General features: G+C 41.1%; 1 protein-coding gene across 3 annotated transcripts in view; it reads right to left on the bottom strand.

The window, feature by feature from the left end:
* Positions 1–12,415, bottom strand: part of LOC119008525 (ATP-binding cassette sub-family D member 3-like) — a 43,778-nt gene that overhangs the window by 7,762 nt on the left and 23,601 nt on the right. Inside the window, exons 11-20 of one of the 3 annotated variants that reach the window (XM_037078912.1) lie at positions 11,416–11,485; positions 10,298–10,395; positions 9,946–10,037; positions 9,014–9,105; positions 8,850–8,922; positions 8,683–8,746; positions 8,373–8,450; positions 8,194–8,259; positions 2,348–2,437; positions 2,139–2,258 (exon numbers count right to left, since the gene is read on the bottom strand). In XM_037078912.1, the coding sequence (XP_036934807.1) occupies positions 2,139–2,258; positions 2,348–2,437; positions 8,194–8,259; positions 8,373–8,450; positions 8,683–8,746; positions 8,850–8,922; positions 9,014–9,105; positions 9,946–10,037; positions 10,298–10,395; positions 11,416–11,485 (843 nt within the window). Of the gene's footprint in view, positions 1–2,138; positions 2,259–2,347; positions 2,438–4,917; positions 8,044–8,193; positions 8,260–8,372; positions 8,451–8,682; positions 8,747–8,849; positions 8,923–9,013; positions 9,106–9,945; positions 10,038–10,297; positions 10,396–11,415; positions 11,486–12,415 lie in introns of those variants that run through there. The other 2 variants (XR_005071444.1, XM_037078913.1) reach the window with 2 other exon arrangements.

Here is a 12,415-nt window from a genome sequence, read left to right as displayed (position 1 = left end):
GTGTTCAGTTTGGGGCCGTAACACCCCCCAATCCCGTCAGTGCTCTGTCCACAGCCACACCCCCACAAACTTGAACGCGCAACTGGCAGTGGGACTCAGCAGGGAGAAGGAGATGCTGGAGCACGACGCAGCTATTCAGCTGCATTTAGCATGGAGCACACAAATCTCAAAAAAGAGACAAACACAATCTCTTCTGCTCATCCTTCGGTCGGGAACACTCGTGTTGTTGTTTTTATAACACATACCTATAACTGTGGCCACAACTGATTATGTGATTATCGCGGGAACTCCTCGGCCTTGTGAGGCCAGCTGTCTACTGTACTGCACAGTGTCAGACTCAAACTGCAACCAGTGAGGATCGCCGGAAGGCGGAGCAGAACCGGATCAGAGCTGCAACACAGCGTACCGTATCCAGTGGAAATTTGGCCGACTCATTAGCCATTCTCATTCTCAGCTACAAACAACACACAAAGAAGCTAATGAGCTACAAACAGCCCTTGACGTGCCCCAGTTGTCTCCACCGCTCAAATGTTGCACCGATGTTGACTCGGGTCTGACTTCTTTCTTTATCCAGAGCCTTTTTCGTTACAGCCTTTTCTGCCTCAGACTTTCTTTTCCTTGCCTTTTTAGCAGGGTGAGCTGTTACAAGTAAGCCTGGCTGCATTTCCTCTGCCATGGTAACCAAATTTTTTTCTCCTGCAACTTTGTGTTTCTGCAGAAGAGTGTCCTGAATATTTCCAGCATCAGTGAAACGTAAGTGTGCACGCGTGGAAGAGGGAGGGACAGAGGGGGGCGCAGGCAGAACGAGACATGAAGGCATCTTTTTCTATTTTCGGGCCGAATAGCATGGATTGGTCAGCTTTTTCTCAGTCCTGCAGCTGCCACAGAGGTCTGATTATTTTCGTTCCTTTTTCTGAATACATAATGTATTGACTACTCTGAGGATAGCAGGACCACTTCGCCCAGTATAACAAAATGTGTTTCTGAACAGCATTACAGACCCTAGCTTTTAACAGACATGTTGACATTTTGCTCCCTGTGTCTAATTGTGTGTGTGTGTGTGTGTGTGTGTGTGTGTGTGGAGGAGCTCAGCAGAGAAAAAGCTGCAACAACAGGATAATAAGTTACATGTCGTAGCATATGGTACAACATGTAAATATGGTAATAAAAAGTTTAGCATAGGGGCCCAATTAATAACCTATTATGGTTCCCAAAGTTCTTATTTTTGCTAAAAGAACCACCTCAGTTAAAATGACACAGTGGGTTCTTAATGCTTGATCTCCCAACCTCTTCATTGGATTAAACAAAATTTGTATTATCCGTAACTAGTGACCGACCGATTATCAGCCATCGATATATCGGGGCCCGATAGAACTGCCCAATTTCTATCGGGGGTTCTATCGTATCGGTGAAATGTTGCGCCGATAGAAAAAAAAGTGTGACAATGACAAAAGCACGCGCTGGGGTACTGATTTATTTTGTCCAGTGGGGCGCACTGAGCTCAGCCAGAGACTTTGGCTCAGCTCACATTTCAGTTTAGTCCCTCCCCCACTCTACACCACGAAACCCCCCGACCACCTGACCAGTCAGCCGATCAACCAGCAGACTTTTTGCCCTTTTCCACAAGCCATGGTAAGTTAGTTCATGAAGTAAGCAACTGTAAACATGAAAACAACATGGAACAACAATTATAGGCCACATTTCATTGCCCTGTTCAAAAGTGTCCCCAGCCAAGATCTCCCGCATAATTAATAACTTGCATATCGGCTATCGGTTATTGCACCCCCTGTAATATCAGCTATCGTTATCAGGCCAAAAAATCCCTGTCGGTCGGACACTATCTGTAACTGGTTACTATCACTGGGGGTAGAGAAGAGATGGTTCAAATCATCACCACACGGTGAGATGGTCCTGCCAGTGGATTACATTTTAAACTTTGTTTACTCACACGAGTGAAAAAGCAACAACATGTATGAGGTATGAATATGAGTTGGGATAGCCCCCCACTACCCTAGGCAGAATAGTAAGTCTAAAAAATTGCTGAATCGCTGGTCTATCTTGTGTTTTCAGTAATGTAAACCAATCCCTGTGTCATTTTTCTTAGGCAGCTTGTTGACAAAGAGTGACAGAATTCTTACAGCCATCCTCTGTTTCTCTCCTCCGCTAAGGACGTCCATCCAGTCCTGGACTGAGTCCCAGCTGCCTTCCCTGTTCAAGATGTGACCAAGCTGAACATTGTCCAGGTATTCCTTCAACACCTGAACACAAGAAATGGTAAGACAAGTAAAGGTATTTTTTTATTAACACAAATGATGGAAGTGAATGGGAAGTGTGTTTTGTCTCCCACCTGATCAGAGATGCCTTTTCTCCTCTGTTCCTCATAGGTGTCAGGGTAGATGACTTGGTCCCTCAGAGAGCCAAGAGTCATGTAGGGTCTCTGGACAAACACAACAGGTTTTCTGTTAATATTTTGTAAAAGTAACAACAGTCATCACAGTCTAACCATATGGCCAAGCCCTTGTTCCCTACATCGGAAGGTGCTGCACTGTAATCAACCCCAAAATGGATCCTGATTGACCATGACAAGAACTGTCTCGCAAGCAGCAAGTTTGGTTGCTGAGGAACAGGGCAAGTTGTGGGAGGGATGCCAGCGGTGACACAGACAGTGACAGAGACAGCGAGTTTTGAGAGTTGAGAGATTTGCGACATATAGCATGTTTGGAGTGTATAGTGTGTTATATAGTGTTTAGTGAAGTGTGTTTAGTGTGTAGTTGTAGTCGTTTTTTTGTGTTGCGAGTCAAAACAAGGAGGAGACTGCTGGATGTGGAACAGGCAGGAATGAGCTGAGAAGCCCTGAGCCTGAGGCAGTGCCTGTATTTAATTGCAAATAGTTACATATAACTTTGTAAATTTCAAAAACTTATGCACATATTTAGCAAACAATTTCTATTTGCATTGTAACTAATACAACTGGTTCGTTAAACATATTTGTGGTTTTCACAAGTTTTTGCTACTCTGATTTTATGTTATTTTGTGATTTTAGGTCCATAGTGTTAATATAGTATGTCAAAATTAGAAAATAACTGTATGGTCACACACGTGAGGATGTGCTGGAAATAATGACACCAAATACGGCAAGGTAAATAGTTTTTAAGGTGAAATAAAATGATAAAATCAATAGTAGTTAAAAACAGCAAATTATATCCCTGACGTCCCACCTTCAGTCTCATTTGGCCATCCATGAAAAAACTACTTAACCTACCACTTTTCAATAGGTATACATGCTTCCTATGGGCAATGCACTAGTAAATATCAATGCCCTAAATAAGACAGTTTCACTTTTTAAAGCAATAATATCCATCCTGGTAAGGGAAGAAAAAGGTACCATAATGGTGGGGTAGGGGGCAGACTACTATATACTGTATATGCTGGCACTGAGATGGCATTAAGATGAGGTAAAATTTAGATGGTCAAAGGAAGGCTTTAGATATTTATGTAATTATTCTTCTCAGTTACACAGATAACTACTATACACTTATTTCTCGAGGAAGCATACCTGTAATTTCATCATTTTTGGGGCAAGGCAACTTGGCCTTTGGTGCTATTAATTTTTTGAAGGGACAAAAGGCCAAATACATAATTGAATAAAAAAGTGATTTTAAGTCAATGAAAACAATGAATTTAACTCCCCTTTGCTAGTTGCATGACAGATAATCCAGGCGAAAAGCAAGGTGCAGGGCACAAAGTGGCAGTATTGAGGCATTGTGAACATTGTTCAAGGGTGTGTTTGGGGTGTAACAGTGGAATAAGTCCTCACTTGCCAACACAATCAGTTAGTATTCCATGTTAATAAATGTTCTGTGTTCTTATATACATCAACCAGTCAAACACAGTCAAGATTCATAAAGTAGATGTGTAAGTAAGTAAGTAAGTAATGTTTTATTACTTAAAATGCAAATATAAATTGATGTTTGCTAAATATGTGCATGCATTTTAAAAATGTACAAAGTTATATGTAACTATTTACATTTAAATGCAGGCAATGCTCAGGTCTGCCTGAGCTCCTTCCAGCTGAATGAAGAGCTGCACTGCCCACTCCACATTCAGCATCTCCTCATTGTTTTGACTCATTAAACAAAAAAAACGACTCCACTACATAACACAATAACTACACACTCCAAACACGTTAAATGTCACAAATCTCTCAACTCTCAATATGGCTGGCTGTCTCTACACCGACCGTCGTTGCCTGTCATTCATCCGCCTCCGTCCCTCCCACAACTTCCTGTTACCTAACAACCAAACTTGCTGCTTGCAGACACTTTTGTGACAAAAGCCCATTTTAACTATTTCTTCCTGCACCTGACACAAAACAAACGTGACGGCAATGTTCGCGAAAAAGCGTGGTGGACATTATAAGTCCGGTTTCCTCAGACCAGAACAGACTCGGTCCGGACTCATTTAGTCTCATTAATCCACAACAGTCAATTTAGATGCACAGAACAGGACAGAACCGCCAGCAAAATCATGCTCCAGCTTGCTGCACTGCAGGTCTAAATCTGCTTGTTTTTTAAGGTATGTCGTGGAAGTGAGCTCTGCAGTGACTGGCTCTGGTGCACACGTGGCTACGGTGTGCAGTGATTGGCTCTGGTGCACATGTGACTGTGGTGGCTCCGGTGGACAATGCTCGTGGAATTTGTAAAGCATTTTTGAAAAAATTTATTAATGGTATTGCAGTCCAAACAAATCCAACTTGGCACACCCTTGAACCAAGCAGCAGCCATGTTGAAACTCTCGGGTCAGTCTGATCCTGATCCGCAGAGATCTTCGAGGAACAGACACACACACACACACACACACACACACACACACACACACACACACACACAGACAGAGATTCCTTGCGTTTATAGAGAGATTCCTATGGCTGTTTTGTGTCTCTATTCAAATTCTTGGACATGAGTTTTCAGAATTTGAGTAAGACTCAAAGTTCTCTGCTCCCACATAAAAAAAGAGGGTTTAACCTTGCCTCATTTTAAAAGTTAAATTTGGGCATCATGACTTACAATACTGGTCTTTTGGATTAGGTTTAATGTTGACATAAAATGGTTGCACATATAACAAGATTATAACTAATGTGATAAGAATTGCTTGAAAATGTGCAAAATTCTTGCGTATCAACGTGAACTGTACGGAAGAAATAACTTGGGTATGGCAACTGCAGGGGACATGCATTTAGTCTTCTGTTCTAATGTACCAAGCAAAGTGAATATAGTGTAAACCAGGGGTCACCAAACTTTTTTCTCTGGGGGCCACAATGTCGTTCTTGACTGTGATGGGGGGCCGGGATCGGGTCAGCTAACATAGAATTGTATGACCCAGACAAAAATCATCATCAGCAGGCCTCATTGTGTAGTAAAGATTACTAGCCTGGCACAGCCATCCACACTACTATATCAACACTTGATTCCTGGCACATATTTGTTTATCTTTACTAGTGGTTTGCAAAAGTATTAATCAAGTCTTCACACATTGTTTTAATTTGAAATACCACAGATATTCCATTTATTTATTTTCTAATATAAAATAACATCAAAGGTAAGACACATCTGCCTAGTTGAGGTGATTGACACTGGCAGAGTTGAGTGAAATATGATAAATTGTAGGTAGGCCTGTTGATATTATTAATAATATTAATAATAATTGTGTACAGCACTTAATAAAGGTCAAATAAAGAGGCCTATAAAATAAATACACAAAACAGTGAAATCATGACAATATGGGTGACAGAGCAACTAGCCAGCTCTTATGCCTATCCAGGTGAATATGTTCAGTAAACATTTTTTTAGGTCAAAGTGAAAATGAAATGAGCAGTAGGCCATTTACAAGTCAAAACTAAAGCACAACAATAATACAGAACAACGGGAATAAAAATCAGTAGTATAGGTGAGCTGGATTTGTACTTGTTGATGAATTGTGCTGTCTTTGGAAAGGGGTCAGCAACAGCAGTCTCCTCTCCTCACTCCAGGGTGCCTTCTGGAGCCCTGGCAAGGAGGGATGACAGATTGAACACAAGAAGCACCATATTCAGTAAATGACAAGACATATTGCTGTCTGTTTTTCTCTGTGACATAATTTTACAAAATATGTAGCAAATTAAAATAGCAGTCATATTTCAAATGTATTATTTATCAAAATTAAAATCAGTAATTGTCAAAATCAGTGCGCTTACCTTATCAGTGTGAGCTGTGTGCTTGCTTCTGGCTGGTGAGAAGTTCAATGTCTGGTTGCAGTCTAGTGGTAGCCAGTCTCAAGGTCTGATGCAAGTGTTCATCTGTGAGTTTGCTCCTTGTTGGATTCTTGGTTTGCTTCATACAAGAAAAGGTTTGCTCACAGATGTAGGTGCTGCCAAAAACCGTGGACATCTTCATAGCATGTTGTTTGTTGTTTGGGTAGTTTTCCTCAGGAAGCGCTGCATAGAACTCAATAAGACGGTCAGGCTTGAATGCGTCTTTAAGGATATCACAATTCTGCAACTCTGATAGTTCAAACTGAAGAGAAGGAAGGGCATCATTTATGTTGGCAGCAAAAGGGTTCTGGAACAAGCGTATTCCTTAACCGTTGACATGAAGCTCGCAGAAACATGCTCTGAACTCTCGCTGCAGCATTTCCAGCGCATCCTTGCACTTTTCGACTGGTAACGGGAAAGCTGGTTTCTCAGCGCAGTAGCTTTGGGTGGCAGGGAGATGCGTGAAGTCCAGCTTTTGGACCTGTTGCACAAGTAGCACTAGTTTGACCTTGAATGCTTTGATGTGGGAATACGTCACTAATTAGCTTCCCTTTGCCTTGGAGCTGCACGTTAAGGTGGTTCAGCATTTCAGTCACATCAGTTAAAAATGTGAGGTGCCATTTCCATTCTGGATCGGTCAGCTCTTGTACCATTTCACCTTTAGACTGGAGGAAGGTGTTGATTTCAGGTAGCAGGTCGTAGAAACGGCGCAACACTCTGCCTCGACTTAACCATCGGATTTCTGCGTAGTACAGAACATCTCAGTAAGCAGACAGTTCCAGGCCTTTCTCTCCGAGCTTGAGTCTGTGTTTCAGCACATTTTTCCGGATGTAGTTGACACAGTGCACAACCACCTTCATGACAGACGCCCACCTCAGAACTTTGCAGCATAGTGCTTGCTGGTGAATTAGACAGTGGACTTGTAGTGGGGGGGTGAGACCTCGTTCCTTGAATTCGCGGCTCAAGCGCCCAACTAGCCCCCTCGTTGTACCAACCATGCTAGGTGCGCCATCAGTGGTGATGCTGGCCAATTTAGACCAGTGTAGATCGAAGTCATCCATCGTTTTGCAAACTTGGACAAAAATATCCTCTCCTGTCGTTGTTCCTTTGAGACTTTTTAGTGAAAGCAAAAAACTCAAATTCTGACGCTTTCCCATGCAGCTGGTCATATACATTGCCCCCCAAATCTTCGGTTCGCCTGGTCATAGTATTGCGGAAAGACTCACCGCGTTGAGCGCATCCTTCTTGTCGGGACACCACCTCTTCATCCTCTGAATCCGGTCTTCTCTTGGTTGCCCTTGCAAACTAGCATACTCTTTGTGTCGGCTTTCGTAGTGACAACGCAGATTGTATTCTTTGAACACCAACACACAACATACAAGACAAACTGCACTGTCCTTACACTGAACGAAAAAATAATTGTTGGTCCACTGTTCTTTAAAAACTCTGCACTCTCTGTCTACTTTTCGCTTACTGCTAGCCATTTTGCTGAACACTGACAGTTCTCTGCGCTTGCGCTGCTTGATCTCGTGAAAATTCGGAAAATATGAATAGTTCATTTTTATAATTAAGTATCAAGTTTAATTGATAAAATCAACAAAATACAAGATGCAGACATGTTATCATTTGCCAAAAAGCAATTTTAACAAATAGGCCATGACCACTTTTGGGGATTGCCTCATAAGGCCGGTTCAAATTGTGGGGGGCGGCGATGGGGGGCCGGAGTCGGCCCACGGGCCGTAGTTTGGCAACCCCTGGTGTAAAGGTTGGATATTTAGGGGGAATGTGAACATTTACATCACTTGTCCTTTATCTTTGTCTTATTTTTTGTTTTCAGATTCATTTATGCAGGTAAAGCTGTGTGAGACTTATTGTCAAGCAACTGTATTAATCAAGATCTATACCTGTGGCACGTAGAAGAGTTTCCCTCTCTCAGGTTTTGTCAGGTGTCCACCAAATAGAGGCCACAGCTTAAGAAACACGTATAAAAAAACATACATATAGAGCATGAGTAAATTATTTGTCAGACCAAATTGATGAACTCTACTTTCCATTTAGTCACTGTTACTGGAAGGTTTCTCACCTCTCCAAGCGCTCGGAAAAGCGAGCTCTTTCCACAGCCATTTGGTCCGCAAACAAGAACATTCGTGCCAGACCTCACCTCCAGAGGTAAGAGAAAAAATGTCAATGTTTGAATGTAATTGGCCTCATTCAATTTAATTCTCAAGTGTAAATTCATGCAATTGTCCATATAATGAAAAAACAGAAAAGAGAAAAAAGACTAAACCAAATGTCAGCTCAGTTTTTCTAACAAAATTAATTCCATAATTATTCAGTCAATCATAGTAAGCCTGTCTGGGTGAAATATAACGATGAGAGAGAAAGTATTTTACCTCAAATGTGAGGTCTTTGATCAAGATGTCTCCGTTGGGTGTTGCAAGGGGGGTATGGTCAAATCTGCAAAATAAATGAAATGTTCCTATAAAGCTGAACTCATCAAAATAACATCAAAAGAAAAAAAAATGCTGATGTTATATTCAGGTGCAGAAAAGACACCTACTTGATGATGTTATCTCTGTTGATAATCTGACCACTTCCAGGTACCAATAAGATTTTCTCTGCATCGTCTGACTCTAAGATGAACAGAATAACTCCAAAATCAGGTTGGTTGCACAGCTCCACTTATCTAAGACATCTATGTTTTGTCAGTTAAGAATCATGTACCTTTCTCTGGATGGGAAACCATAGTGCGTTCATATTTGCCAGCATTCAGCTCCTTCAGGACTTTCATCAGTTCAGTGATACGAGCTGTAAATCTGTCAAAGGACATACATTTTAATCAAAAAATCTGAACGGCTGAATCGAAGCTGCATCGTAATTGTTTTTCTAAAGTTACCAGTTGATGATGTTGGAATTGTTTCAGAGTTGTTTATATTTCTGAAATAATGTGTATATTGAGTGAACAAAATTAGAATAATATTTTGTCCAGACACAGCTGGACAATGGACATGACATGCTAGCTGTCAAATTCGGCTGAATTGCTGCATCATGCTCCGGTATCTGCCAAAAAACATAGAAGTCCTGTGTATCTGCTCTGGACTGCCAGAGCTGGGACGGAGCAGATACGCAGTGCAGCGGTGGAAGATAACACATAGACTAGAGTGAAACCTATCAGCTCCACTGCCGTTGTGGAGCCATAACGCAGGTACGCGTATCAAGGTGGAATTTTGAGGTAAGCCGGTTTTGTTCGGCCTTTTTGACTCTGGAACTTTTTTCCTGATTGGAGCACTTCAAAGAATGTTAATGTAATTCCCATAAACATTCAGAACATTTATTATTTTTAAATACAATATGTCAGAATTCTGCACTAAAATGTCTCAAAATGCCCCGTTATCTATTTAATTTGAGTTGTGCATTTACATCATAACAAAGGTTTCCAACAATGTTCAATCCACTTTTGAATCCAAAAAGTTAAGATGTGATCCATAAATTCTCCTCCTGTTAGTGAACAACTCCGGATCAGAGCCCAAAGTGATTTGAATCTTGGTGTAAATTCCTCCAGAAGGCTTGTCTTTGCATCCAACTCTCTCCTTAAGAGCTGCCTGGCTCTAGCTATTAATCTATTTTCTTTTATTATAATAATCGATAACACTCACCCCGAGAGACGGGTCATCTCTCTGCCAGCAAGAACAATCCTGCCCAGGGCCTGGGACATCCTCAGGAGCATCCTCCCACTTTGGTAGTAGTCCTATAAGTCCCGTCACATTACTTAAACTTCACAGTCCCAAAGCACAACTTCATAACATTTTCATAGTACGACATTTTCACTCAAACGTCACACCTGTCTCAGCATAATTTAAAACGACAACAAAAACTCGACTAACAAAGCAGGTGAACCTGTATTAATTGGGTGGAGTAGAAGCTCTGTGTGTTTGTGTGTGTGTGTGTGTGTGTGTGTGTGTGTGCACGCGTACGTGCATGCGTGTGAGTGTGTGTGTATTCTCTGACCTCCAGCAACTCATTGTGTGAGCTGTGCAGGTGTCGGGGGTGTGACAAGTTTAGGAATGGCCGGCTTACAACCAGGTAGCCCACCACAGTGGCAATATCTGCGTGCAGAAAAACAAAGAACAGAGTGTTAAAATAGATAGCAATTCTTGATTTGAGTGGGCTACAATTCATTAATTATGATTGACACAAACACTGTACTGCTTGTTTTTACATACATTTTATAGATTTCAACATGTCACATAGCCAGAGGAAAAAGAAAAAAAGAGTATTGCCTTTTTCACTACTTTGTTTACCAGCAGCAACAGTGTCACAGCGTTGTGTCACAAGCATGCCACAACAGTCACAAAAGTCTGTGTGTGTAGTTGGAGATCAAAATAAAGGCCTAGTTAAAAAAGGGGGGGCAAGGGGAAATTTGAGTCTGTTGGTCTGTCTGTCGGTCTGTCTGTCTGTCTGTCAGTGAATGTATATAGAGTGTACAGACTATAGCAAAACTTTTTCGAAAAAAGACATTCATTCAGAAGTCTTCTATTTTGGGGGTTGATTTACAGTTGGCATCATCTTGCTTTAGCATATACAAAAATGATTCTACTTCTGTGGATTACTGACAATGTCATCAGGAGAACCTAGCCTCATGCCCTCTCACTGTCAAGTGTCCACTTGGACATACTCCAACGGTCCTTACTCATCAATGCAGCTGCTATCAAGGCAAATCAAAGAACAGAAATGTGCACAGGGAAACAAGTAAACTCTCACCAAAAATAAAATCTTGATAAATACATTGCACGGTATTGCAAGGTACGTGGAAAACTCCTCGTTTAGAATCATAAATACATTACTGAGACTATGAGGCTGGATACAACCATATAACATAGTTTTTATAATTTCAGACATATATTCAGACATCCTGCACAGAGAGGACTACTGTCCTTCGCGAATATCTGTGTTCTCTGGGGCCCTTCTAGTGGATGTGTTTTTTGTTTGCTTCTTGTTCTGTTGTGATAATGTGCTTAATATGAATTAATAAGATTTATTTTTCTTTGATTTGGTAAAGCAAGTCAAATAAATATAGAGATATTACCTATATTTTGTTAATTAAAGTGAAGAATACAAATACTTACACTTGGCAATTATGCTGTCCACAAATCCCATGGAGAAACGAAAGAATATGAAGTTATGCAAGTGGTCCACCTGGAAGAAGGAAAATATGTTCATATTCTGAAGTTGGGAAAGCACGAGTGCTGTCAATCAGCCTCCATGATCCCATTCCAAGATAATTTATAATTATTTTGAATATTCAAATTATAATCAAATTTTTGATGCTCAAATTTAGACTATATTTAAGAAGTACCAATACACTGTACACAAAGACGGCTATGGCAATGTCACTATGAGCATACAGTGTATACATACACAGATACAGACATATACATTTAACCAAAAAAAAAATAAAGAGGACACTGTAATCATACATCCGTTAAGCAAAATTAGAAACAGGGTCCCAGGACATATTTCAAGGCATCAAACATTTGATATCATTGCCGGCTTTGTCGGAAAAGATAAACAAACTCACCACCCGAGAAGCCTCCTTGTTTTGGGGAAGCCCTGCGAGTCGATTACCGAGTGCAGTAGAGTCCCGCAGTAATGATATTCACTGAGCTGCAGAACTCTACTGCACTCGGTAATCAATTCACAGGGCTTCCCCACCCTGTTTGTAATGTTACTGAAGTTTGGTACTGTTCTGAGCATTATTTGTGGTTTTTTGATGGCGATTTACACTTGGACCCATTTACAGCAGTGTATTGTTGTGCAGTCATTTCTGAGGATGCTAAAACTACATAAGCTAGCGGTCCACAAACTTTATCTTTCGGGGGGGGGGGGGGTCGACTCAGTGTCAGGGTGTGTTCGAACATGGACTAAACTTACACCGGAATATCCCTTTAAGAACAAAATGACATAACAACAGTCAATGGAAACCAAAATCATCAACCCAGGCATGAAAACGCACCAGGGGTGAAAAAGGTGAGAAGAATTTGACCCCACTTGGGGGGTTAGGGTTTTGAATATTTCATATTTAAATCATCCATCTGATGCATTTTGAGAGAAAATTCAAGCAAAATT

This window comes from Acanthopagrus latus, chromosome 19, assembly GCF_904848185.1.
Source record: "Acanthopagrus latus isolate v.2019 chromosome 19, fAcaLat1.1, whole genome shotgun sequence".
Taxonomy (NCBI): domain Eukaryota; kingdom Metazoa; phylum Chordata; class Actinopteri; order Spariformes; family Sparidae; genus Acanthopagrus; species Acanthopagrus latus.
The sequence above is the reverse complement of the archived record's forward strand: the minus strand, read 5'-3'. Positions and strand labels throughout refer to the sequence as shown.